The 26,345-nt window shown below is 46.9% G+C and overlaps 1 protein-coding gene across 5 annotated transcripts; it reads right to left on the reverse strand.

Moving 5' to 3' along the window:
* Positions 1–1,092: 1,092 nt before the first annotated feature.
* AK2 (adenylate kinase 2) lies at positions 1,093–23,089 on the reverse strand. 5 transcript variants are annotated; one of them, XM_040228082.1, is made up of 7 exons: positions 22,882–23,089; positions 12,997–13,122; positions 10,609–10,719; positions 10,385–10,479; positions 5,575–5,647; positions 4,202–4,397; positions 1,093–1,967 (listed from the first exon to the last, which is right to left on the reverse strand). In XM_040228082.1, the coding sequence occupies exons 1-7, from the start codon at positions 22,978–22,980 to the stop codon at positions 1,963–1,965; spliced, it is 705 nt and encodes a 234-aa protein (XP_040084016.1). In that variant the 5' UTR covers positions 22,981–23,089; the 3' UTR covers positions 1,093–1,962. The 5 variants fall into 5 exon arrangements, with proteins under 5 accessions (XP_040084016.1, XP_040084017.1, XP_040084015.1 ...); XM_040228083.1 differs by having other exon boundaries at positions 22,742–23,029; XM_040228081.1 differs by lacking the exon at positions 1,093–1,967 and having other exon boundaries at positions 4,031–4,397; positions 22,882–23,087.
* Between the last annotated feature and the right edge of the window lie 3,256 nt (positions 23,090–26,345).

Here is a 26,345-nt window from a genome sequence, read left to right on the forward strand (position 1 = left end):
AGCAGGAGTTCGGACGCCAGAAAGAGGCCTGCCTTGCCTGCCTAGAGCAGGATGGTGCTTCCAGCTCAGCTCCATCTGCTTTCAGCAACAGCAGTCACTCCTCAGAAACCCCAGTGCAAAGGCAGCCCATTCAAAGAGCGCAAGAGCTTCAGTTTGGACAAATGACTTAAGCTCCTTTTTGCAGGGGAAGAGATAGATTTACAAAGAAGCAACCAAGGGTATTAAAGAGGCAGCCAAAAATTTGTCTTAGGGATTAGAAGCACTGGCTTTCTAAGGCTGCGGACAACTGTTTGCTTAACGATCATCCACCCTGGCAGGAAACAGGTTATTTTTCTATGTATCCTTGGATTCAGCTAGCATTTATCCAGTGTCTGTTGTGTGCCAGGTACCAAGTAGAAACCTTCTCCTAATAAACTTCATTTACTGCCAAATGAGTCTGAGAAAGTAGCTTCACCAGCCTCTTATTAAAAAATATTGATCATCTTTTGGCTGCGCTGGGTCTTTGTTGCTGCCCGTAGGCTTTCTGCAGTTGCGGAGAGCACAGGCTCCTCTCTAGTTGTGTTGCGCTGGCTTCTCTTGTCATGGAACACAGGTTCTAGGGCATGTGGCCTTCAGTAGTTGCTGCACGTGGGCTCAATAGTTGCACCTTGCAGGCTTCAGAGCACAGGCTCAGTAGCTGTGGTACATGGGTCCAGGCGCCCCACGGCATGTGGGATCTTCCCAGACCCGGGATCGAACCAGTGTTCCCTGCGTTGGCAGGTAAGAGTCTTAACCACTGGACCAACACTAGTCTCTTTTTCACACAAGGAAACAGGAGCAGAGTAAATGATTGGCTGGGATTTGTTGTACATCCCTGAACCCAAAGCACAGCACTGTCTCTACTGGCCCAAGATGCCTTGTCCTTGGCCTCAAGAAAACCCTGCAGATGAGCTGAAGGCCAAGAGGGAGCAGACTCTTCTTATGAGCACACACTTGGATCTTCCTGCCTTCTCATGACTTCTAAGGACCCAGAGAAAGGGCTTCCAAGTCAGATCCAGAATTCAGCGTCACTTTACTAACCTGCATCTCCTTAAAAAATGCCACAACAGGGGATACAAACTTTTAACACACTTTATTTAGGGGCCAAACAAGGCAGCATTTGGACAGTTAAGAAAGGCACCTCATTGAAAATAATACATCACAGTGTTGTAGAGTGATCCCAGTCATAGGATTTGAGGATGGAAAGGACAGTCTTTGGATAATGTTGCTTAGGACACTTGCTCATTCATTAAAAAGAGTCCTTTCACACGATGTGGATGGAGGAAGGCAAGAGTGCAGGACTGTGGCATATGCTGGGTGGCTGCCGAGGGCTCACCCATGAGGGCAGGTGAGCTGGTAAATCAGTGTTGAGTATGGAAGGGAGGGACACCAGCCCGCCCCATGACTCCAGTAAGCCGGATTTGTTGAGATGCTGCCCCCAGGAACACACTCCATGTCTCTTTCATGTGTGGAGATGACGTTCTGATTTCATGGTATGGGTAACCAGGATTAGTAATCAACTCCTGCCCTGTTTCAAGCTATGGGACAGACAGGACAACAGTGTGATTTCCTACATTCCTGGGCCGGCATGAGGTTCTGATAAAAGCTGAGGTCTCAGGGCACCGAGACCTGTCCAGTTGTCACCAGTCCAGAGTAAATGAAAACATGATTCCTTAGAAACAGTACTGCATCTCCTTGTTTCTATACCCTCCAATCAAGTGTTTTAAAAAATTAATTTTTCCCTTTGCTTATACTTTTAAGAGTCCTGTTCCATGTAAAAGAAATTGCTTCACGGCAACACAGCTCCTCTCCCCTTCTTGGGCCCTCACCACTCCTCCCTCCCCATCCTTACCCTGACCGCCCCTCCCTCTGCCCAGCACCTAAGAGCAGGGATCATGCCGTGGGGTGATGAGTAGTGGTGCAGTCTCGCCTGGCCTTCTGTTACTAGGCTGAAATAAAGAGGAGACAAGAGAAAACAAAATGGGTTTTAAAAAACCAAGTAACCATCAGAGAAGGTTGGCATGCACACCCCAGCAACCAAATGCATTAAACACTGGACATTTCTCTGCCAGGTGAAAGCTCTCATGCCTGCTGAGGTTAAGGCTCTGGAATTAAGCAAAGCAAAAACTGAATTCTACCCACCCCCAAAAGGACATCTGCACCGACGACCTTCCCTTTCCCATTGGCAGCCCAAATATCACACGTATGTGTGTGCACGTGTGAATGCACACGGACGGATGACAAATATTTCAGCACGGATCATGCACGCTCTATCAGCAATCATTCAAGGACCTCAACTTTGAGGCCAAGTGCCTGCAACTGTTCCCATTCAAAGGGGAGTCAACTCTAAGATTCATGAGGCCACCTCACCCAGAGAAGAAACCCAGATCCCTGCAGACACAGCAGACAGTTTTGGTTTCACTCCCTTTCCTTGTCCATTCTCAGAAATCATGTGCTTCCCAGAAACATCCCATGCCAGGCTGGGTTTCCGTTAAGAATGGGTGGAGTTAGTCTCCAGCCAGGGAAACAAGGCAGAGCAGAGCCAGCAGACACTCACTTGAAGCAGACAGAGAGGGACACAGGTGGCCACGTACCGCAGCCAGTTTCCGGGTAGACAGAGGACAAGCCCTCTGGCGGTCCCAGACAGCAGGAGCGCTCAGGTCAGGTGGGGGCTGGGCACTTCCGTGGCCACTGCACTGAGTCGGCAGAGTACCCTGGGCAGGTGGCATTATTTACTGGACTTGTCACTGACTTTTTAATGGTTTTTCCAGAGCCTGCTGTTTTTGTGGTCCCTCATAGCAGTCTATTAATTCCTCTGTTTGCCAAAGATCAAACCAGAGACCAAAAGGCACAGTGTGGACCTCAGGAGATGCCTAAGAGCCGGGAGCTGAGGTTAAGAATAAAAGCTGGTTACGGCCATAGGTGATCTTATTTTGGGGGTGGTCCTTTCTTGGGGAGACTGTGGCCACCACCGTCATGACATAAGGGGTGAAGGACTAGATATGGAAGGGAGAGGGTTGAGTTCAAAAGGGATATATCTGATTTCATATCCAGTAGAGACTGGGGCTTGAATAAATTCTAATCAACATGATCCCCAAATGATCCTCAAATCACCATTTTGTTCATACTTGGAAACAGAGCAAACATTAAAAGTAAAGACAAATCTATCCTGCTGTCTTTGGGGAAGTGGACTGGCTACTCTCAGATGCCCAGCCTGGATGTTCAGAAGATAGTCTGAATTCAAGAGGACCTTTCACCTGGTTTAATTCTTTGGCATCAATTTAGTATTCAACACAGGTGCTGACTGATTCCTACTTTACAGAACCATGGTGCAGATCACAAAAATAATTCAACTTGGCCAGGCTCTTTCTATGGTGATACCCTCTCCCAGTAATTTCTGCAATCTATAAAGTAAGTGCCTTTTCATTCCTGTTTAGGGGGAAAAAAATTAATGATCCCTTTCCACACAGACCCATTGACTTTTCATTATGGGTGAGAAAACAAGTGGAATTTCTGGCCAACAGTCTGCCATCAGGAACTGTAGCCCTGCCTGACTGCATGTGACCTAGGATTTCTAATTAGCTGCTGGAGATGGAAAAATACCCAGGAACTTCTCTGCCTGGTGGATACCTGAGTTAATTTATTTTGGTCGAAAATAAAGTGAAATGAAGTGAAGTCGCTCAGTCGTGTCTGACTCTTTGCAACCCCATGGACTGTAGCCTACCAGACTCCTCTGTCCATGGGATTTTCCAGGCAATAGTCCTGGAGTGGACTGCCATTTCCTTCTCCAGGGGATCTTCCCAACCCAGGGATTGAACCCAGGTTTCCTGCATTGTAGACAAATGCTTTACCATCTGAGCCACCAGGGAAGTTGAAAATAAAGAATATGGCTAAAGAAGTAAACAGTCTCGCCTACAACTTAAGAAGTACAAGAGTGTACACATACTGACACACGTGTGTGCACGTGCACACACACACACAGATGAGATGAGACTTGCACACACGCCAAAGGTACATGAAGCAAGTGCTTTTTTAATCAATACATCAAATGATATTCTTGCTGGCCTGAGGAAGCTTCCCTCTGCCTACTCTGCCATTCCCACCCACTCATTCAACAGGGAAAGGAAGAAGAAAGAAATTCTTTTTCGGACCCAACATTAAATAAACATAACCAAGTCTTTACATGTGGCTTTGGAGAATGCTGCTAGGATGCTTGCAAACACGACGTCAGGGGTCTGGGATGCATCGATGGCAGAGTGGATCCCCCGTTTACTGTAGTACTCCACCAGTGGGGTGGTTTGAGTGTGGTAGGCCTTCAGGCGGATTTTCAAGGCCTTCTCATTATCATCTGATCGGCGAATCAAGGGTTCCCCAGTGACCTGAGAACAAGGAGAGGGCAATGAAAGGCTGGGACTTGGCAAGGTCTCCTAATCCAAGGCCAGATGCAGATCTGAGATGCTGTCTGATCCCAAAGTCCATCACAGGGAAAGACAGACAATCTAGACATCCTTCAATAGAAAACTATGAAGACCTTCACTATTCCCAGCAAACTGGTCCCAGGAACAGACCACCTGGTCCAGAGAAATCGGGGAGCCTGAAACAGCAACTGTGAGAACAGGGCTGAGAGAGGCGATGGGCAATGTCTTTATCTCATAGCTGGTGCTCAGTCTGTTCAGCTTCCAGGACAAACACTTCAAGGGTGAGAAACAAGAAAGAGAGGGTCCTGAGACCAGGAGAATACATCAAAATCAGAGCTGCAGTAGCAATTATGATCTTGACTGCCTCAGTTTTTTTACCAGGCCATCAACATTCTAAAAGGGGCAAGTGCGGGGGGCGGGGGACGCTGAGTGATAGCATCGCAACTCTGAAGTGTGACAAAGTTGGCAGATGGCTTTGAAACCTGTATGACCTGATGGACTTGTCTCATTTCACAAAGGTTCAGTCCAGGAAATTCGTTCTGTTGTGGCCTGCAAGTTCTAAAACAGACGAAATGAACTATTTATGGCAAATATTACCACAACTATGTATGAGACCCTCCCTTTTACATCTGCAAAAAATTTAAGACTGTCACAGGAACTTGGCAGTGTTGACCTGGCCAAGCTCTTCTGGAATCTGTAGGGCATAGTAGAGTCATTAGAGAGAGAGGGTATTCTTCTGAAGTGGGGCTGGTCAACAAACCTCTCTTCAGTCCTGTCCTCCCAACCCTGGCTTTAATTCGGGCTTCCAAGCAGCCTTCTCCTCCTGATTAGTTCACCATTGATGTTCCCATGATGCCAGGAAGGGGCTACTCTGGACAAAACAGGTACAAACTGGGCACCATCAAGTAGCTGGCATTGATGGCTACCTCAAGGTCAAACAATCAATCACCTGGAGGGACACTTTAAAGATGAGCCACAGTCCATGTGATTTACGTAACAGTGATACTTCTCATAGTTTAATGATGGTGGTAGGAATAGAGGGAAAATGGGAAGAACAAAAGGAAGAAAAAAAGAAGAAAAAGTGAAGTAAGAAAGAAGAAGGAAAGAAAAGGACATTTCCCGTCCTGAATTTACATACATCATCTTTCATGGACTCCTTTGGGGGGTTGAACTCCTCGTGGTAGGAGCGGCCACTCGGGGGGTGAATCAGTCTGCAAGACAGCAAATGAACATCAGTCAGGCTGCTGGAACTCCAGGGGTCTCCAAGACCACAGGCACAGACAGAGAAGCCGGATGCAACAACTTTAATCCAGCAGAGAAACCAGTTACAGGCATCCCTTGCTTAGGAAAATAACTGGGCTTAGACCAGAGTGAGTATCTTTTCTCTTTTGACCCAACAGTAAAATAAGTGGCTGGCTGGCTGGAGGCTGGCATGACAGCCTGTGGGCTGTGTGTCCCATAGGTCTCACACAGCCACCCATGTATTCACCTGTTCATTCAACAAGTGCTGACTAACTGCCTAGTCCAGTTCAGGTCTTGAGCTGAATCCAGGGGCTACAGAGAAGTGAGTCAAGATCGCTGGTCAAAAACAGTGCTTAATGTAGAGAGGGAGACAAATGTGGAAATAAGTAACTACAGTAGATGTGGTAATCCTTTAACACAGACTTGGACAAAATGCCATGGGGGACAGAGGACAGAGAGACTACCCTTATTTTCTAACCTACTTTGGGTAAAAAACAAGAAAGGAGCGATAGGAAAAAACACGTGCTATGGATGCAGATGCCACCAGACAATGCCGCACACCTCTGTGACCAGAGACACAGACAGCCCAGCCATCAGAGGGCAATACTCAAGGTGTCAAGAAAACTGACACCTAAGTCACAGAACAAAGAGCTCAAGAAGAAGCTTTTATCTGGCACAGGATATGTAGCTGGCAGCTGCATCGCTGCCATGTCCCCTTAAGCAATAAGCCCATGCCCCTGACTGGCAGTGGCCACATCACAGGAGCCCCGAAACCTAAGAAGGGAAGGAGGCAGGCCAAATGCTGCTCCGCGGCTGGGGCCCTCTCGAATTCTCGTGGTCTCCCAATTCTATGCCAACCAAGATCTGCTTATTTAACCGATGGCTGCTCTCCTCATGAACTCTGTTAGACCAGAGCTTCCCAACATTTTCTACCTCTTGGCAGGCACAGAAAGTACTCAGCGTGCTTGCTCTGGTGGCAGAGGGGATCAGTATTTCAGCACATCAGTCGGGAAAGTCTGCGTCAGACTTCTGAAGCTACACACATTTGCAAAATGTGGCACTGTGTTTTCATGACAGCACAGCCCAAGGTTGAGCCTTTCTTTGAGTTGCTGGAGGGGTTCCTCTGGTGCATTCACTGGAAATGACGCCCACTGGAAGACCCCGAGAGAAGAAGAGCAGGAGCTGGGACTCGACCACAGCTTTCTCTTTGGGAAGGGCTGGGGCATGAGATGGGGACCATGTTTCTTTTTTTCTGGCTGAACCTCGCAGAATGTAGGATCTTAGTTCCTCAACCGGGATCTGAACCCATGCCCCCAAGCATGAAGTCTTAACCACTGGACCACCAGGGAAGTCCCTGGACCATGTTTCATCACCTTCTGCATAGCACAGGGCATACAGAAGCCAGGCTGCAACAAACACAACTCTCTCCTCTCCACGTCTCTACATCAGCTCTCGCTCACTCTCAGATTCCCTCAGCCCTCCAGTTACGTATAAACACATTGCTCCTTGTCCACCCCCAAATATCATTTTAAGAAGAATGCAAGACTCATTTCCTAGAAGGGAAAAGAAACCAATCTCCAGGTTCTTAAAATGGGACTGGTCTCAAGGACCAAAGTACCAAAACAGATCTTAGAGCCAGTGAGCCTGGCCTGGAGGTGAAGATGTGGGGGGACCAGGCTGGGATGCTACAGTCACTGCTGCCTTGGCTGTGATACTTCAGACACCTGTGTTCTCATCCACAGAATGGCAATGGCACAAGACGTAAGAAACCAATGAAACCAGAGAGCCAACACTGAACAGGTTAGAACAAAACCCACCAGCCGTACTTATGGCAAGGAATACAGTAATCACCCATAACATTATTAGAAGTGAGGCCTGAGCCAATTCAGTCTTATCGTGTCAGATAAGATCCGTATTAAACTGGTTAGTTCCTGACTCTCTTTCTGGCAACCATCAGCACAGTGGACAATGAGGCAGAAAGCAGCTTTTGGTGCCTGTTCTGCCACTGACATACATACAAATGCACTTGGAAAAGCACTTTCACACAGTCTGACCTGTTCTGTTTCCTCCTCTGTGAGGAAAGCACTCACTTCCAAACCAAGAGGCTGAGCCTTCCCTCTTTCACCATCTACAATTGTGTAGTTTGTTCTCAGAATCTCGGTTCCCCACCAGCCAACTTCAGCCTCGTCACTCCACAGGTGGATCACACGAGGCTCCTTAGTGGGGTTCTTGTCTGTTTCTTCTTTCCCTCAGTTGAGCCTGTATACCAGTACCAAGCCAATATTCTTACAGTGCTGTGCTGGCCACAGAACCTAGTGGCTTAAGAACATCCCATGACTCCTGACTCAGGCAGGTCTACCCTCTCTGCTCCTTGGCAGACCTTGCACCTTCCCAACCTCTCTCATTCTACCAACCAGTCTCCCAGGCCATTTCTCCAGCTCTGGAGATTCTTGCCTCTACTTCCTTCTGGGAAAGCCTCAAGAAAATCCTCTCTATCCAGGAAGGTCAAGTCTCACTTTTGCCTCTCTCCTAGCCAACCTTCCCTCTCTGCCTGCGGGCTCCCTTACTGGACCCCTACTGCACTAAACAGCCCAGGTTTCATGTAGGGTTTGTGGATACTCTGAGGTCACAGGTTTCATGTAGGGTTTGTGGATACTCTGAGGTCAGAGATGGGCACTGGCATCCTCTCTTGGTCCCTTGCTCCCAGAGCTGTGCTGTGCACAAAGCAGGCACTTAGGAAGCTGGGCCAATCAGATCAAAGGTCCCTTGTGTCATCTAGTTCTGTTAACATTTACTTTGCATTACTTAACATTTACTTTGTCTGGGACCCCAGCCCTGGTGATGTCCCTTCCTATCAACCCTACTGCTTCTTGGACTGTATCAACTTTGCCTACTCCATGCCAGTGCAAAGAAACAAAAAATCTGCACTGAAGGAGCCTATGCAATAGCTGGAAATATGAAACCTGGACATTTGAAAAGGAAATTAATACAAGGTGCATTCCCCTGTATCTAACACCGCCTTCCAGAACACCTCTAACACTTATTCTGCTGCCTCTCTCCTTAAAGACATGAACTGCTGACACATGGGGAAAAATGTTCAACCTCATTAGGAAACCAAAGTAGTACATTTATAATAAAAAAAATCATGTCCCCCTTAATTACATAACTTACATGTACTACAATGGTCAGAGCATCAGTTTGACAGTAGACAACTAGTAGAAACACAAATATACAACAACTAGGGAATAATGAAGTAAATGATGGTTCAGCTACTGTGAAACAACATGCAGCAGTGAAAAATAATGGTCACAGGAGGATGGTTCAAGAGGGAAAGCTGACCACTTTCCTGAGATTCCATTAAAGTGACTAAAGGGGGACTTCCCTGGCGGTCTAGTGGTTAAGACTTTGCCTTCCAATGCAGGGGCATGGTTTCCATCCCTGGCCGGGGAGCTAAGATTCCACATGCCTTGTGGCCAAAAATCAAAACATAAAGCAGAAACAATATTGTAACAAATTCAATAAAAGACTTTAAAAATGGTCCACATTAAAAAAAAAAAAAAAACAGAAAAAACCAGCTTTAAAAATAAAGTGTACTATTGGTACTGCTGCTGCTGCTGCTAAGTCGCTTCAGTCGTGTCCGACTCTGTGCAACCTCATAGACGGCAGCCCACCAGGCTCCCCCGTCCCTGGGATTCCCTAGGCAAGAACACTGGAGTGGGTTGCCATTTCCTTCTTCAAAGCATGAAAGTGAAAAGTGAAAGTGAAGTCACTGAGTCATGTCCAACTCTCAGCGACCCCATCGACTGCAGCCTACCAGGCTCCGCCGCTCATGGGATTTTCCAGGCAAGAGTACTGGAGTGGGGTGCCACTGCCTTCTCTGACTGGTACAGTAATAGACAAATAGATGAATTTAAAAAAAAATAAAACGACTAAGGGATAAAAATAAGCTATGGTCTATAATAAAGATAAGAATGGGAGGGTCTATTAGTAGTTGGAAGCTTCCCACATATCTCTGGAAGGCAGCACAAAGCAGGTGTAGAGTGATGATGAAAGGGTTAAGTAAACTGTAGCCTAGAACAATGGCACTCTGAGAGCCACTCTTCAGAAGCAGAAGCGCTTCTATGTTCAATGTTAACTTCCACAGAGAAGTCAGCACTTTAAAACAAAACACACAAATAAATTAGTGTTTTTTGCTAAGCTGGCTGTACCATGAACAAAATTTTCTTCAATTTCTAAACTCTGTGAAGATGGTCCTACTATTTTTATAACAAATAAAAAGCCTACAGCAAGGTATGGCAACTCCAACTGAAATAAAACTTAAAAAGCACTCTCCACACATGTAAGGAATTTAGTATTTCTTAAGCACCCATGTGAGCAAGGTTCTGAACTATACACAACACGCTATCTATCATGCACAACGGTTCCTTGAAGCAGGTACTATGACCCTCATGCAACATAAGGATACAGCCTTCGAGAGGTTAAGAAACTTGCCTAGGGTCAGAGTTAAAAGGTGACAGGACTGAGCTGCTGCTGGACTTCGGATCCCTTGCTCTTCTTTCCACATCCCCATCCCATGTCACCAAACAAGATCAATCCACGTGGAAACAGCACTAAGCTTCGTGGCTGGGATTAGGCCAGAGCAGTTCCCATGGTCTGCCAAAGCTCAGAGGAAGCATGAAAAGAAGGGACCTTCAGGGGACAAATACCTTCCTGTGATTCTCCGGATGAGCAGAGAGTCTGGGATGCTGAATTCAATCACAGAATCAAGCTTCTCTTTCCTCTTCTTCATGAGGTCATCAAGCTGTAGAAAGAGCATGTGGCCCACCTAAGCTACTAGAGCTTGGTAAGACCCATTTCCCTCAAAGGAATAAAGAGATAAAGGGCCAGGATTTGCTTTCCTGCCTTGGTGATACAAAACCAAGTCACTCACCATTTCTGCCTGCCTCACGGTCCGAGGGAAGCCATCTAGAAGAAAACCATTTTTGCATGGAGGGGTCTCCAAATTCTTTTCAATGAGCTCCACGACCATTTCATCACTCACCTGGAAGTCAAGAACAAAACAGCTGTTGGGGTTATATCCATTAACTAGGTGGCATTAGCCCAACTCCAGGGTTACAAGTCTGTGTCTGTATAGCCTGATTACTAAACAGGTTCTTGATCCCAAAGAAGCAAAAATCAGAGCAACTATGGAGTAGCTCCCTTTGGAAGATTCAGTTTCATGATTATTTCTGTGGTTGCCACACACACATTCTCTTCCCTTGAGACTCTCCTGTGTCCCTGTAATCTGGGAGAGGAAACAGGATTCCAGGGCCTGTCACCCCACCTGGAGACCTCCAAGTCTTAGGTCCCGAAGGCCTCTCTGGCTATTAGTCAGAGTCCTAACCATCAAATAACATCTTCTCAGCAATTAGCTGTGCTCTAGACACAAGAAAGCGAGGGTTCACAGCTGAGAGACCACCTGAGGAAGGCTCCAGGAGAGAATGAGGGTTGACCAAAAGGTCAAAAGGCATCAACTTAACCTGTTTCACAATTTTGATTAGGCTAACAGTAAAGGGACCCAGGCCACCTTGGACAGGAAGCAACAGAGAAGTTTACTGACCTGACAAGACTGGGTCAGAACCAAGGAGCCAGCCCAACACCCTCTGAGCCTCTCTGAAAACCCTAGTGAGGATCCTCTTTGGCTTTCAAAAACTGGTTTTCCTCCTGGGTTACCACTGGAAGAAAAGCTCCCTGCCAGTGTTAAAGTGAAGGCTGCCCATTTTGGTAGCTAATGCTCTTATCTCCTGGGACCAGCTGTGAACTTGGGGACAAAGTATAAGCTCTAAAACTAAGTGAAGGCTGGAGATAAGTAATCTCATTGCCACATCCCATTTTGTTCTCAGTACAGGATCTTCTATCAAGGTCCAAAGTCCAAAATACTCATCTCTCAGGAGTGACTGACAGCCTCACTCACATGAAGGGCAAGCTAGAAGTAAAGGGGCAGTGGGCGTGTTGGCAGAGCTACCCCAGCTCCAGAATCTCAAAGCCTGACAGGAGGTAACTCAGCCCAGCACCTGCCCTAACCAACATACTAAGATATGTAAAGACCAGAGGCCCAAGCACAAAATGATTCTTCCCAAGACCCTCAGTTACAATTAAGCTCTGGCACCCAGGTGGTGCTAGTGGTAAAGAATCCACCTGCCAATGCAGGAGACATAAGGGATGGGGGTTTGATCGCGGGGCTGGGAAGATTCCCTGGAGGAGGGGATGGCAATTGACTCCAGTATTCTTGCCTGGAGAACTCCATGGACAGAGGAGTCTGGCAGGCTACAGTCCATACGGTCACACCGAGTCAGATACTGCTGAAGCAACTTAGCACACACACTAACCAAAAACAATCTAGTGGATAACAAATTGTACTTCTCCTATCAGATCAACTGGACTAAAAACAAGAGAAAATGCTATTATATTCTCCAAATAAGGATACTTTTGTTAACTGCCAAGCAACCCCTCTGTTAAGAGACACAGAAGAGAGTCACAAAACTAAGGAAAAGCACCCTGTGCCTTCTTGAGTCCTCTCTTGAAGGATCCTTGAGTTCTGGTCTAGGAATGTCAGTTTTGTTTCTGGCCCTAAAAAGTAGGGGTATATTACAAAATACGCCAGCACAAAGGAACTTCAAGAATACTGTGAATAAAATCAGTGCCATAAATTCAGAATGAACCAAGCAGACTTGCTAATGTAAAAGTTCGTATCATCTTCCAGTTTGTTACAACACCCCACAGCACAGGGCTGTCCGACAGAACTTTCTACAGTGATTAAAATGTTCTGTCTCGGGTCTTCCCTGGTGGCTCAGTGATCTGCCTGAACAAATCTGCCCGACAATGTAGAAGACAGGTTCGATCCCTGATCCGGAAGGATCCCACATGCTGTGGGGCAACTAAGGCCATGTGCCACAACTACTGAGCCTGTGCCCTAGAGCCCGGGAGCCACAACTACTGAGCCCACGTGCCCCAAGTACTGTGGAGCTCAGGCTCAACAACAAGGGAAGCCAACGCAATGAGAAGCCTGCAGGCCGCAACTAGAGAGTAGCTCCCACTCGCCGCAACTAGAGAAAAGCCTGTGCAGCAAGCACACCCTAAAATAAATAAACAAAATTATAAATATTAAAAAGTTCTATATCTGCGCTGGATAGCAAAAACCTGAAATGTGGCAAGTGAAACTGAGAAAGCTAATTTTAAATTAAAACGAATTTCAATAGCTACATGTGGCTGGTGGTCACCCTGGCACGGCAGGCCTGGACTGAGGAAGATCAACGTTCATTGGTCCCACTGAACCCACCAGCTTCCCAGCATCCATAGTCGCCTTCAGCTTCTTTCCCAGCTCTGAGCCGGAAGCCACCATGGCCCTCAGCATGTCTCCGGTAGCCAAATGGCAGACACAGAAGTTTTCAGCCAATTTGGGTGCCTGTGGAGGGCAGGACAAAACACAGGATTTGGTTAACAGTGCAGGCCTTGGAGTTTGACTGCCTGGTGTGAACCTGACTCTGCCACTTACTGGCTGTGTGCACAAATGCCAATTTCCTTACCTGTAACAGGGATAAAACTACCTTACCTTATATTCTAACCTATGATTATAGGGTTGCAGTAAGAATTACAAGAGATAATACATGGAAGGCACTGGCAACAGTGCGCCTAGCACAGGAAATTGTCATAAATATCAGCTATTATCACTGCTTTCACTAGACACACTAGTGACACATATCCTCAGCTTCCCCATTATGAATGGGAATAGAAACAGACAGTTGCTCTGAAGTTTAAAGGAGTTTACGTATATAAAGCATTTGGCACAATGCCTGGCATGTAATGTGTTGAGTGAATATTTGCCAAAGGAATGGATGTGTGGATGTCAAGTACTGCGGTCGTAGTGCGGGAGGCAGCTGGCGCCAGATGCAGAAGTCGCCCCCTGGCAGACTCGGTCTTCCCCTTCCCTGTCACTAGGTAGCTGCATTACCTGGGCCAAATCACTTAACCTCTCAAGAGGCACAGTTTTCTAATCTGTTTAAAATGAAAGCACAAAGGCTCCATCACACAAGGTAGCAGCGAGCATCAGATGAGCTATGTATGAGAACCACCTGACAAGCAGTGGGCCTTCCCAAGCGGTGCTGTGGTAAAGAACACGCCTGCCAGTGCAGGAGACACGAGATGTGAGTTCGACCCCTGGGTTGGGAAGATCCCCTGGAAGAGGAAACGGCAACCCACTCCAGAATTTTTGCCTGGAGAATCCCACGGGCAGAGGACCCTGGCAGACTACATTCCATAGGATCGTGGGGTCAGACATGACTGAAGCGACTCAGAACAGCACGGCACCTGGCAAAGTGAGCTCTTGGTAGTGTTAGTAGGCAGGATAGCCTTTTGGTTAGGAGCATGGGCCGGAGAGTCAAACTGCCTGGGTTTCAGACACCAGGTCCACCAAGAGTGGGTATGTGACTTGAGAAGAACTGTATCACTTTTGTAAATTTTAAATTTCCTCTAGGTAAAATGGAGATGGTACTATCATCTCCTGTATCACTGGATTGATGAGATTATGAAGAATCACTGTAAGTGCTCAGGAAGCATCAACTGTTACCCTGACCCCTGCCTTAATTCCATGTTCACTCATACGCCTCTTCTAAGAACCTTGCTGGGAGCCAGTGAAACCGATGAATAGGAGACACAGACTGTCCCCTATGAGCTCACAGTTCAGTAGACTACACAACTGGATGAATACCAAAAGAGGAAGAGACCCTGGACAGTTGCATATTGGTTTTGCAGAGGCAAAAAAGAACGTAGAATTCAAAAGGAATAGAATCAGTTCAAAAGCCTAACACTTACCTTTCTGGTTCAACTGTTTTAGAAAATAAGTAGGGTGGGGACCTTGTTCAAACCAGTTTGTTGGGAGTTTTCTTATATGCACATGATGAAAACTAAAGAGACAGGGTTCAGTGCAACAAGTGCTCATTTGTGAGTCACGGACTGATTCAGCTCAAGCAAAGAACTGACTTCTGAGCAAAACAGAATCCAGATGAGGTGTTAAAAACAGCACTTTAGAAAAGCAATGAAGGTCAGGCCCCTCTGGCAATGGAAAGTCTCTGGTCCTTTGGGCTGGCACAGCGACCACAAAACCAGAAGGCTGTGCTTTTCTGGCAATCTTTCTTCTTGATTGTTGAAATTAACTTGGGTGGAAAATTTGGAAGTCACGCCTTTTCCAAGGGAGAGACTAACCAAAACACCAGCGAAGCGCTGTTAGCACAGAACCTAACCATCCCATTTTTATCACCCCAAACCACAGGACACTTTTGTGCTGTTCCAGGTGACTGGACTCTGCAGCTCTGTGGAACAACACTCCCAGAGGGAAGGGGTGGCATGGAGGAAGACTAACTCCTTCATTTTTTGCTGGCTGCACAGGAATCATTGTGGTGGGCTGCAAAGAGCATGAACTGAGAAGTCAGACAGATATGCATATGAACCTGGCGGCCCCCAAAAGCTGTATGACCTTTGGCTAGTTACTTAACTTCTTAGAATCTATTTCCTCAACAGTTAAATGGGGGACAATGTCTACTTCACAGGGCTGTTGTGAGGATAAAATGAAATAAAGTACCCAAAACATCAGACACACTGTGTGTGTGTGCTCACTCAGTTGTGTCTGACTCTATGCAACCCCCAGGCGGATTCTTTACCAATGTGCCACCTGGGAAGCCCCAGACACTGCAGGCATTCAGTAATTAGAAGACCTCCTTCATGGTCTTTATTTTTCACACTATCCTTTCATTGCAAACTATAGAAGAAGCCTGATGAAATGGCTGTATTATATTCCCCTGATTTAACGCTTATGAGTGAATTCGAGGGAGTGAATTCGCTCAGTCGTGTCTGACTCTTTGCGACCCCATGAACTGTAGCCTACCAGGCTCCTCCGTCCATGGGATTTTCCAGGCAAGAATACTGGAGTGGGGTGCCATTTCCCTTCTCCAGAAGATCTTCCCGACCCAGGGATTGAAGACCTGGGCAGACGCTTTACCGTCTGAGCCACCAGGGAAGTCCTTATACTTTAAAGCAATGCTTTTTCTCCTCCAAACCACCTAAGGGTGCTGCTAAAATAGAGATTCTAGTTCAGCAGGGTGGGGCCTGGGCATCTGATTTTAAACGTGCCTCAGGACTGGCTATGCTGCTGACCTCTGGGCCATATTCTGCTGCAGTTGAGGCCCTGAGCCACAAGTCTCACTAGCTACGGGCCACTGTCAAGCCCAAGCACCCCACCGGTGTGAGAAACCTGAGGTTCGGGAAGGTGTGGGTCAGAAAGGCTCAGACTGTTAGGATGGGAGGTAGCATGGTGGGGCTAGCGCCCTCCAACTTCAGTGTGTTATCACAGTCATCTAGGGCACGTGCTAAAAATACAAAGCCAGGCCCATCTTTAAAGTGTATGATTGAGACGTGTTATGGGGGTTTGGTAAGATTATATATCCATAAAGGAATTCAGCACAGTGCCCAACATTTAGGGAAATAAAGGGAAACTGATAGTCAAGATTTGATTTAATCAAGATCACTTGTCTTCTTGGGGGCTTCCCAGGTGGCTCAGTGCTAAAGAATCTACCTGCTAATGCAGGAGAGATGAGACCCGGGTTTGATCCCTGGGTTGGGAAGATCCCATGGAGGAGGAAATGGCAACCCCTCCCGTACTCTTGCCTGGAAAACTGCACAGACAGAGGAGTCTGGTGGGCTACACTCCACGGTGTTGCAGTGTCGGCCTGAGTGACTGAGCACACACACTTGTTTTCTCACCTCAAAATCATCGTCTGTGCAGTCTTTCCCACTTTCACCTCCAGTGCTTCTGCCCATACAGCTGCAATCATCTAAAATACTGCTGGACATGCTACCCACACACACACGTTCAGAAGCCTCAACGTTCCCCCAGGGCAACATGGGAGAAGTTCTAATAGCTTAGTAGCGTGCTCCATGCCCTCCCCAACCAACTTCCTTTACCTCCCTAGCTACTCAAATTTGCCTCCACAAGCCCCCTACCTGGATGCCCTGCACCACTGCTAACAGCTGCTCTATGTTTGATTTCCAAATACATAAGCCTCTCCATGGACCTCAGCTCAAGTTCCTCTCTATGCAGGAATACCCTCTCCCTTCCCCTTACTGGTCCAAGTTCTACCCTCTCCCTTCTAGAGTCAACTTCTGAGTATCTCTCCCCCACCAAAAGCCTCCCTGACTATCCTTTCTTCCTCTGAGAAGGAATCATCAGCTAACTCAGTGTTTGCAAGATGCCAAGCAATTTTTCCATGCATTGTTTATGTATAATACATAACTGGAGAAGGAAATGGCAACCCATCCCAGTATTCTTGCCTGGGAAATCCCATGGACAGAGGAGCCTGGCGGGCTACTGTCCATGGGGTTGCAAAGAGTTAGACATGACTTAGCAACTAAACCACATAACAAATACAGGAGGTAGTAACTATTTTAATCTGCATTTTACAAATGAAATTCAGAGGCTAAGTTGCCCCAAATCACAAAGTTAGTAACAGCAGATCTGGTAACTGGTCTCAAGACTGTCAAGCCCTAGCTCTTATCCATGACACTAAATAGTCTTCTTTACCCTGCAGCTCTAGCAAGGAACTTACCTAACAAAACATGCCACCACCACCCCCAAAGCCTTAGTGGCTGTCCTTGGGGAAGGTGTGTATGTGTGTGTGTGTAGAAGAGAGTACAAGAAGCCTTCACAGTGCTGGCAATGTTGTTTCTTGATATGGGTACAAGCTACACAAGTGTGTTCACATGTGCAAATTCACCAAGCCGCCCTCTTAAGATGTCTGCACCTTTCTCTACGTATTATACTTAAAGTCATTTAAAAGCACAGAAACCTGTGTTTGAACTTCAGCTGTGCCTTTTAACTGACCATGTAACCTCATGTAATCACTATCCTCAGGTTAGTGATTCTTTGAGACTATTTCTTCATCTATAAATTGGGTGTATCAGTGGGTAGGTAGGAGAAAGAATGGAACATTCTTCACTGGGAGGGTAGGAGGAAGAACAGAAGATTCTCAACAAATCATAAGTGAAAGTGGCTCAGTCGTGTCCAACTCTTTGCGACCCCATGGACTACACAGTCCATGGAATTCTCCAGGCCAGAATACCAGAGTGGGTAGCCTTTCCCTTCTCCAGGGTATCTTCCCAACCCAGGGACTGAACCCAGGTCTCTCGCATTACAGGCAAATTCTTTACCAGCTGAGCCACAAAGGAAGCCCAAGAATACTGGAGTGGGTCACCTATCCCTTCTCCAGCAGATCTTCCCGAACCCAGGAATCGAACTGGGGTCTCCTGCATTGCAGGCAGATTCTTTACCAACTGAGCTATCAGGGAAGCCCTCAACAAATCATAGTCCTTGTTCTAACCCTGAACTATCTGAGCACTTGTCAGTCACTCATCAATACTTCCACTGTGGTATTCTGCACTAGTAAGTACTGCTTGCATGTATGTTCGTTTCTGCTCCTACACTTAGACTGCAAGCAACAACAGGATGGTAATGCTGTTCAAGAAATCAGTCACAAGTTCAAATCCTATCCTTGCTACTTTACCTATGTCCTAGGGCAAGACACAGACTGGGCCTCAGTTTATCAGTAAAAAGGCAAAGATAACAACAGGACCTTCCTCCAAGGGCTGAAAGATTAAATCAGATGACATTAAATCTGGATTAAAAGGATTAAATCTCTGGCTGGGGTTGGGGGGGAGATGGGGGAGGAATACGGGGAGTCTGTCACAGAACCCAGAAAAGGGTGACCTGGTGGCTCAGAGGTTAAAGCGTTTGCCTGCAAGGCGGGAGACCCAGGTTCAATCCCTGGGTCGGGAATATCCCCTGGAGAAGGAAATGGCAACCCACTCCAGTATTCTTGCCTGGAAAATCCCATGGACGGAGGAGCCTGGTAGGTTACAGTCCACGGGGTGGCAAAGAGTTGGACACGACTGAGCGACTTCACTCACTCACTCACTCACACCCTCTTGAGGGCTACCCTGGAGCTCTAGCAAGGAACTTACCTAAGAAAACATGCACAGGGTAGGAGACAAATCTAGCCCAGGGCAGCAGAAAGAGCAGGAGCTCCAGAGTCATTCAGATGCAAGAGCAGCCAATTACCTGCCCTGTAACCTAGAGAACAAGCTCTTTGGGCTTCAGTGTCTCTAGCTGTAAAAGGGGGAATAGGAACGTGGATCTCATTGAGTTTGCTTCTGCACTATGTTAACGCACAGACATAACTGACCAAGCCTGATGTGCAAGACGCCAGCTGACAGCCTACACATGCTGGCCGTGAAGAACCGGTGTCAGCTGGACACATGGAAGAAACTATGGAGGGGTTGGCAGAGGAAAACAGGAAACACACTGTGGTTTTGGCTGCACCCTAGGAACATCCAACCCCAAAAAGGAGACAAGGAAATAAGGTTATTTAAACAAAATAACAAACCCACGTGGTCCAGATATTTTAGACATTATTATGGAGAAAGCAATGGCAACCCACTCCAGTACTCTTGCCTGGAAAATCCCATGGATGAAAGAGCTTGGTGGGCTGCAGTCCATGGGGTCTCGAAGAGTCGGACACAACTGAGTGACTTCACTTTCACTTTTCACTTTTTACACTGGAGAATGGCAACCCACTTCAGTGTTCTAGCCTGGAGCATCCCAGGGATGGGGGAGCCTGGTGGGCTGGCGTCTATGAAGTTGTGCAGAGTCGGACACGACTGAAGCGACAGCAGCAGCAGCAGCATACTGATGCAAAAGCAAGCAGTTTAAAAATGTTTAACTATTTTAGTTAAAACTAACTTTTAAAAGGAGACAATTATTTCAGTCATGCCAACATTAAATACCTAAGACACTGAGTTTATACAAGTGTAAAAGGAAGGACCAGTGGGAAGAAAAAAATTACTGAGTAGGTACTAGGCACTAACCCAAGGTATAGGACAACCTGTAAATTGAAAGAGACTTGAAGGACTTCCCTGGTGGTCCAGCAGCTAAGACTCCAAGCTCCCTATGCAGGGGGCATGGTGTTCAACCCTCAGTCAGGGAACGAGATCCCACATGCTGCCACTAAAGATCGAAGATGCTGAGGGTGGCCACTAAGATCCAGTGCAGTCAAATAAATACAGAAACACTTAAAAAAAATACTAATAAAAAAATGAGACTTGAAATGCAAATGAATAGAAACATAAACATTTACTCCTACTATTTATTTTTTATGGAATATTATGTTTTTCTACAAAAAGAATGTCTTTTAGAGATACACACTGAGATATGTACAAATGAAATGTTACAATATCTGGGAGCTTCTTTAAAATCATTTGTGAAGGGAGACCAGATGGGGAAAGAATGGCCACCAGCTGATGGTAACTGGGCCTGGATGTGTACCTGGAGGCTCTTTACACCATCCTGTCGTCTTTTGTGTATTCAAACTCTTCATAACTAAAAGCTGGGGTGTGTCTGCAGGCTACAAGCTGCTGCAGGCTGCCACTCTGCAACCTCTGATTTATGAACAGTTTTAATCCTTAAAACTACAACTGCCAGTATCCCTATGGTTCCCAACACCTTAAGAAAGGTGTACAGAGGTTAAGCAACTTGTGTAAATTTTACCCTTTCAAGTCCCAGCTAAAATCACATCTCCCTGACTTCTGTAAGGCCTTCTCTGACCAACTCTCATCATATATACACCCTTATAAGTCAGCTCATAAGTAGAATTTCCCTCAAAACTTCCTGAGTACATCACCCTTTATACCAAGATACAACTGAGTTGGGGGTTGAGGGAATGTATTATCAATTAAGATGAGTGAGTCAACAATTAGTGAACACCTACTATGCGCCAGGTTGTCATCTAGGTGTGCTTTACACACACATAATTTTCCAGTATCCTTGTTAACTTTTGGTCTAGAGGGACAAAGACCTTCTCCGTCGTTTACTGCTCTATCTCCAATGTCTGGTGCTCAAGAAATGCTGACCGCATAAGCATTATCCCCATTTTTCAGCTGACAGCAGTGAGGCCTAGAAGTTACAAGTTTGTTAAACTGTCAAGCCCTTGCCTCAGCACCGAGATTGGCTGTCCACTTCACAACCACCGAAATTATTAACTTCAATATGAACTAAGGAAAAAAAAAAGTCAATGCATTTGAGTTACCTTGTTTACCTTGGTCACTCACAGCAGAAGTCCATAGAGTTTGGGATTAAACACACCTAGCCACAGGTTACCTAATAACGGAGGGTGGCAGCAACAGGAAAGAGGAACCTTCAGTATGAAAGGACAAGGGGATTAGGTAGGTAACTGCGAGCCTCAAGGGCAAATTGGCTCTGGCTACAGAGAGAAAAGGAAAAGTGGTCTTTCTTGCATGGGTGCTCAGTTACGTTTAACTCTGCAATTCCGTGGACTGCAGCCCACCAGGTCCTCTGTCCATGGGGTTTTTCAGGCAAGAATACTGGAGTGGGTTGCCATTTCCTTCTCCACGGGAATATCCCCACCCAGGGATCACTAGCAGGCAGATTCTCTACCACTGAACCATTTCGGAAGCCCTTCTTGACCTAGTGAAAGTGAAAGTGAAGTCGCTCAGTCGTGTCCGACTCTTTGCACCCAGTGGACTGTAGCCCACCAAGCTCCTCCGTCCATGGGATTCTCCAGGCAAGAATACTGGAGTGGGTTGCCATTTCCTTCTTCAGGGGATCTTTCCGACCCAGGGATCGAACTCAAATCTCCCACACTGCAGGCAGACGCTTTAACCTCTGCACCACCAGGGAAGCCCTTAAATACAAGAATACAGTCTCTCAGAAAACCTCCTATAGAGACACAGAACTTCAGATCCAAGTATTAACATCAAAGATTTCAAGGGAGGAAAGGAAGCCAGGTTGAAAGAAGAAGGGGGAGGAGGCGGGAGAGGGGGTGCGAAAGGGGTGGCCTTACAGACATCTCCTACCACCTACAGATACCCAGGCATTATGGGACTTTTCCCTGGGCCTCCAGAGAAGGGAGGACTGGAACTCAGCCCTACCAGAAATCAGACCAGACCAGAACCAGAATTCGAGTTCTCTGCCAAGAGGAGCTGATCAGCCTCCAATCCTCAGATCAGGCTGAGGGCTCTTGACCTAGTAGCCAGAGCAGAAAAGCAAAGTCACAGGAATGAACTGAATCCTCCCAGACTCCCCTTCTCTGCATCATTCGTATCTAGTAACCTCATCAAGTGCCAAGTAATGTGCTGGGTGTCACAAGAGTTCCAAGAAAAAATAAGACAAATTGTCTGCCCAGACTTTGTAATCTTTGCAAGGACTAGGAATAGAAGAGGGGGCACAGAGCAGCATCCAGAGTCCCATTTCCTTAGGAGCTCAGATTTTCAGGAATCCTGAGGTCTGGGAGGGGCGGGGGCAATTCCAGGATAATAACCCAATCTATGGGCTTCCAAATCCTGAGATCATAAATCTCATCCCTGACCCATGGGCCCACTATGTCCCATGTGCCAAGAGAGGCCTCACAATCAGCAGAAGGTGACCTCACTCGAATCACGCAGAACCTTGAGGTTCAAGGCTCCTTGAGGTCAATTTTACTAACTTGGGAAAGTCATCTGACCTCTCCAGGCCTGTTTTCTTACCTGTACATTGAGGTACCCTCTCCCATCCACCTAACTTGCTTCAGACAGGTCATACCTCACTTCTCTGAGCAGTTCTCCTTATCAGCGTAGTACAGCTCGCGCTTTCCCGCACGTCCGGGAGATGCTCCTCCACCTTCAGACATTAGTCAATACCAGAAACGTACCCCTACCGTGAGTGCCGGGAACTTAACCCTCGAACGTAATCCACTGTCAAATCGCACTGAATCTAGGAATCTAGGGTCCCTGTTTCCAACTCGGGTTCCGATCTACATGCCTCAGTCCAGGGGTCACTCTTACCCTTCAAATCTTCTCAGATTCTAAGCCCTAAAGGAATCTACTCAGTCCTTTGATCCCCTAACAGCACCTCAGGCATGGGGCACTCAAGAACTCTAACTCAGACTCCCTCGACCTCCAACTTGGACCCTCCCCCAAACACCTGCCAGAACCCCAAACACCAACCAGGGAACCCCCCGTCCAGGCCTCAGCCGGCGCGGCCTCAGTCTGGGGCGAACCGAACCTTCGGCCGCCCTGACCTTGAAGTTCCACGGGCTCCACCGACAAGCCCGGCTCAGCAGCTCACCTGGGTACCCTTGCCGGCTCCGGGCGGCCCTAGGAGCACGGCCCGGATGCCTTTAGGAGACTCAGGGACCGGTTCGGACGCAGGCACGTTGGGAGCCATGGCTGCCAAAACCTCTCACTGCTCAACCCGCCCGCACACCTCTCAGGTCCAGCGCTTCCAGGCCAGCGCGCCACGCACGCCACGCACGCCTCGCTCGCCGCTCACACTGGTCCGTCGCCATGTCCGTCAGTCCGCTCCGCCCGCCCCTGAGCGCGACGGAAACTTCAGCTTACCAACCACGTAGCCAGACTGGGGAAAGATGCTTTTGATTGGACAGAATCTGTGAGTGAGTAGGAAGGGGCGGGCCACCATGTACGAAGGGGCGGTGCTCGCGCCGGGTGTCTGGAGTGGGCGGGAAAACGTGAAGCAAGCCTAGAGGCTGGCCTCCGGGTTCTAGGTAGGCTTTTGACAGTTAATGGCATGGGCAACCCGAGTGAAAGTGAAAGTGAAGTCGCTCAGTTGTGCCCGACTCTTAGCGACCCCATGGGCTGCAGCCTACCAGGCTCCTCCGTCCATGGGATTTTCCAGGCAAGAGTACTGGAGTGGGTTGCCATTGTGAAGTCCTATAAAATTGCCTGTGGGAGTACAAATGAGTGAAATCAATTTTAGAAGACAAATTGGCTAATGTGTATCAAATATCCTTTGGTCTAGCAATTCTACTTTAAGGAAATCCAAGGACATAATCTAGGATACGTAAAGACTTGTTTAACAAAGATATTAATTGTAGCACTTACAACAGTCCCCAAACCTAAAATACATAAAAACAACAACAAAGGCAATATCCTAAATGTTCAACAATCAGATTAGATCAGATCAGTCGCTCAGTCGTGTCTGACTCTTTGCAACCCCATGAATCGCAGCATGCCAGGCCTCCCTGTCCATCACCATCTCCCGGAGTTCACTCAGACTCATGTCCATCGGGTCCGTGATGCCATCCAGCCATCTCATCCTCTGTCGTCTCCTTTTCCTCCTGCCCCCAATCCCTCCCAGCATCAAAGTCTTTTCCAATGAGTCAGCTCTTTGCATGAGGTGGCCAAAGTACTGCAGTTTCAGCTTTAGCATCATTCCTTCCAAAGAAATCCCAGGGCTGATCTCCTTCAGAATGGACTGGTTGGATCTCCTTGCAGTCCAAGGGACTCTCAAGAGTCTCCTCCAACACCACAGTTCAAAAGCATCAGTTCTTCGGCGCTCAGCTTTCTTCACAGTCCAACTCTCGCAACCATCCACGACCACAGGAAAAACCAAAGCCTTGACTAGACGGACCTTTGTTGGCAAAGTAATGTCTCTGCTTTTCAATATACTATCTAGGTTGGTCATAACTTTTCTTCCAAGGAGTAAACGTCTTTTAATTTCATGGCTGCAGTCACCATCTGCAGTGATTTTGGAGCCCAAGAAAATAAAGTCTGATAATGTTTCCACTGTTTCCGCATCTATTTGCCGTGAAGTGATGGGACCGGATGCCATGATCTTCGTTTTCTGAATGTTGACCTATAAGCCAACTTTTTCATTCTGTTCTTTCACATTCATCAAGAGGCTTTTTAGTTCTTCTTCACTTTCTGCCATAAGAGTGGTGTCATCTGCATATCTGAGGTTATTGATAATAAGCTGAGTTAAATAAATAGCAACAGGTTTGTATACTGAAACCCCCTCCCCCCGTTGTATATTTAATCACATGGGAAAATGGATACAAAATTGCAGTTACAACAAAATCGCAGTTTTGTGTGATAGTTACAAATGATGATCTCTACCCAGTGTGATTACTGGAGCTTCTTCCCTTTTCTGTGCATTTTTATATTTTCAAAAAATTCTGTAATGAATTATGTAATAAGCAGGAAAAGGGAGTTTTTGTCAAAAGAAATGTCCTTCTCTTGGACAGCTTTATGGTGTGTGAAAGTTTCATCCACACCCTCCTTGAAGCAAACCCTGAGGTCCTGGCAAGATCAGCCCCAAGGGCCCCTTTGGACCTTTGCTCCAGAGTGTGATTATGAAACAGTTTTGTTTCTCCACAGACTTATGGCAACTCACTTCCCTTTTTTTTTTTTCTCCCCCCCCACCTAGCTCTGCCAAGTGGCATGCAGGATCTTAGTTCCTCAACTTGTAATTGAACCCATGGCCCCTGCAGTGAAAGGACAGAGTTTTAACCACTGGACTATCAGGAAAGTTCCACAGTTCATTTTCTACATCCTGGAAATGAATTTCCTAACTTTCCCGCTTGGTTTCTTCTATTTTACCTTACAAAAGAAGTTGACATTCATTCCTCAAGCCCATACTCGTCTTCCACAACGTTCCTGACCTTAGAGAATACAGTGATGGTTATGCCATTTTATTAAAAAGAAATATTTATTTGGCCGCACAGTATTAGTTGAGCTGTTTTGGCATGTGGGATCTTTGGTTGCAGCATGCAAACTCTTGGTTGCAGCATGTGGGATCAGCTTGATCAGGGATTGAACCTAGGTCCTCTGCTTTGGGAGCACAGTGTTTTAGCCACTGGACCACCAGGAAAGTCCTATTATGCCCATTTTTCAGGAAGATATGCAGTGACCAGCCCAAAGCCATACAGTAGTGGAGTCACAGTTGACACTGAGAATGGCAAGCTGGTGCCCCAGGGAGCACAAGATTCATGGAGGTGAGAGTGGAAACCTCTGTGTGCCTGAAATTCACTTCAAGAAGGTCAGAGTTTATCGAGGTCTGATGTGTTTGGGGCACTAGAACAAGAAGGAATAAGAGCAGCCTTTCCCTTCTACCATCAATCCCTACAATGATTCTAGCCAGGGATGGAGCCCCCAGAAGGGAAAATAACTAAGGTTACACAGAAACACACAAAATATCAGGGGTATTCATTCAAGTTCCACTTCAGCACTCTTGCCTGGAAAATCCCATGGGCAGAGGAGCCTGGTGGGCTGCAGTCCATGGTCTTGCTAAGAGTTGGACACGACTGAGTGACTTCACTTTCACTTTTCACTTTCATGCATTGGAGAAGGAAATGGCAACCCACTCCAGTGTTCTTGCCTGGAGAATCCCAGGGATGGGGGAGCCTGGTGGGCTGCTGTCTATGGGGTCGCACAGAGTCGGACATGACTGAAGTGACTTAGCAGCAGCAGCAGCAGCAGCAGTCTTTAGGCATACTAAGGATCATAAAGGGAATATTGACAGCTCAGGGGAAGGAGAGAGTACCTCATTCTTTTTTCACTCAACTATTAAACTTTAATAATAATTGCTATCATCTATTATTGAGTACTGTGTGCCAAATTGCATGCCAGCACTGTGCTCAAAACTTTATATCCATTGTCTCATTTAATTCTCACAAAAGACTATATATGGGGTCACTGCTTTATTATCTGTATTATTTAAATAGAGGAAACAAAGACATGGAGATGTTAGATCTTCTGACTGGCCAGTACCCAGCACTGCCAGGCGAAAAGACA

This window comes from Oryx dammah, unplaced genomic scaffold (assembly GCF_014754425.2).
Source record: "Oryx dammah isolate SB20612 unplaced genomic scaffold, SCBI_Odam_1.1 HiC_scaffold_27, whole genome shotgun sequence".
In the NCBI taxonomy this organism is placed as follows: Eukaryota; Metazoa; Chordata; class Mammalia; order Artiodactyla; family Bovidae; genus Oryx; species Oryx dammah.

Coding starts and splice junctions, on each gene's coding strand:
- AK2 (XM_040228081.1), bottom strand. CDS start 22,980: ATGGCTCCCAACGTGCCTGCGTCCGAACCGGTCCCTGAGTCTCCTAAA. Junction 10,720..12,996: donor CTATGGATGCTGGGAAGCTG/GTGGGTTCAGTG, acceptor CTTGACTTCCAG/GTGAGTGATGAAATGGTCGT. Junction 5,648..10,384: donor ATCCGGAGAATCACAGGAAG/GTATTTGTCCCC, acceptor GCTGTCTTGCAG/ACTGATTCACCCCCCGAGTG.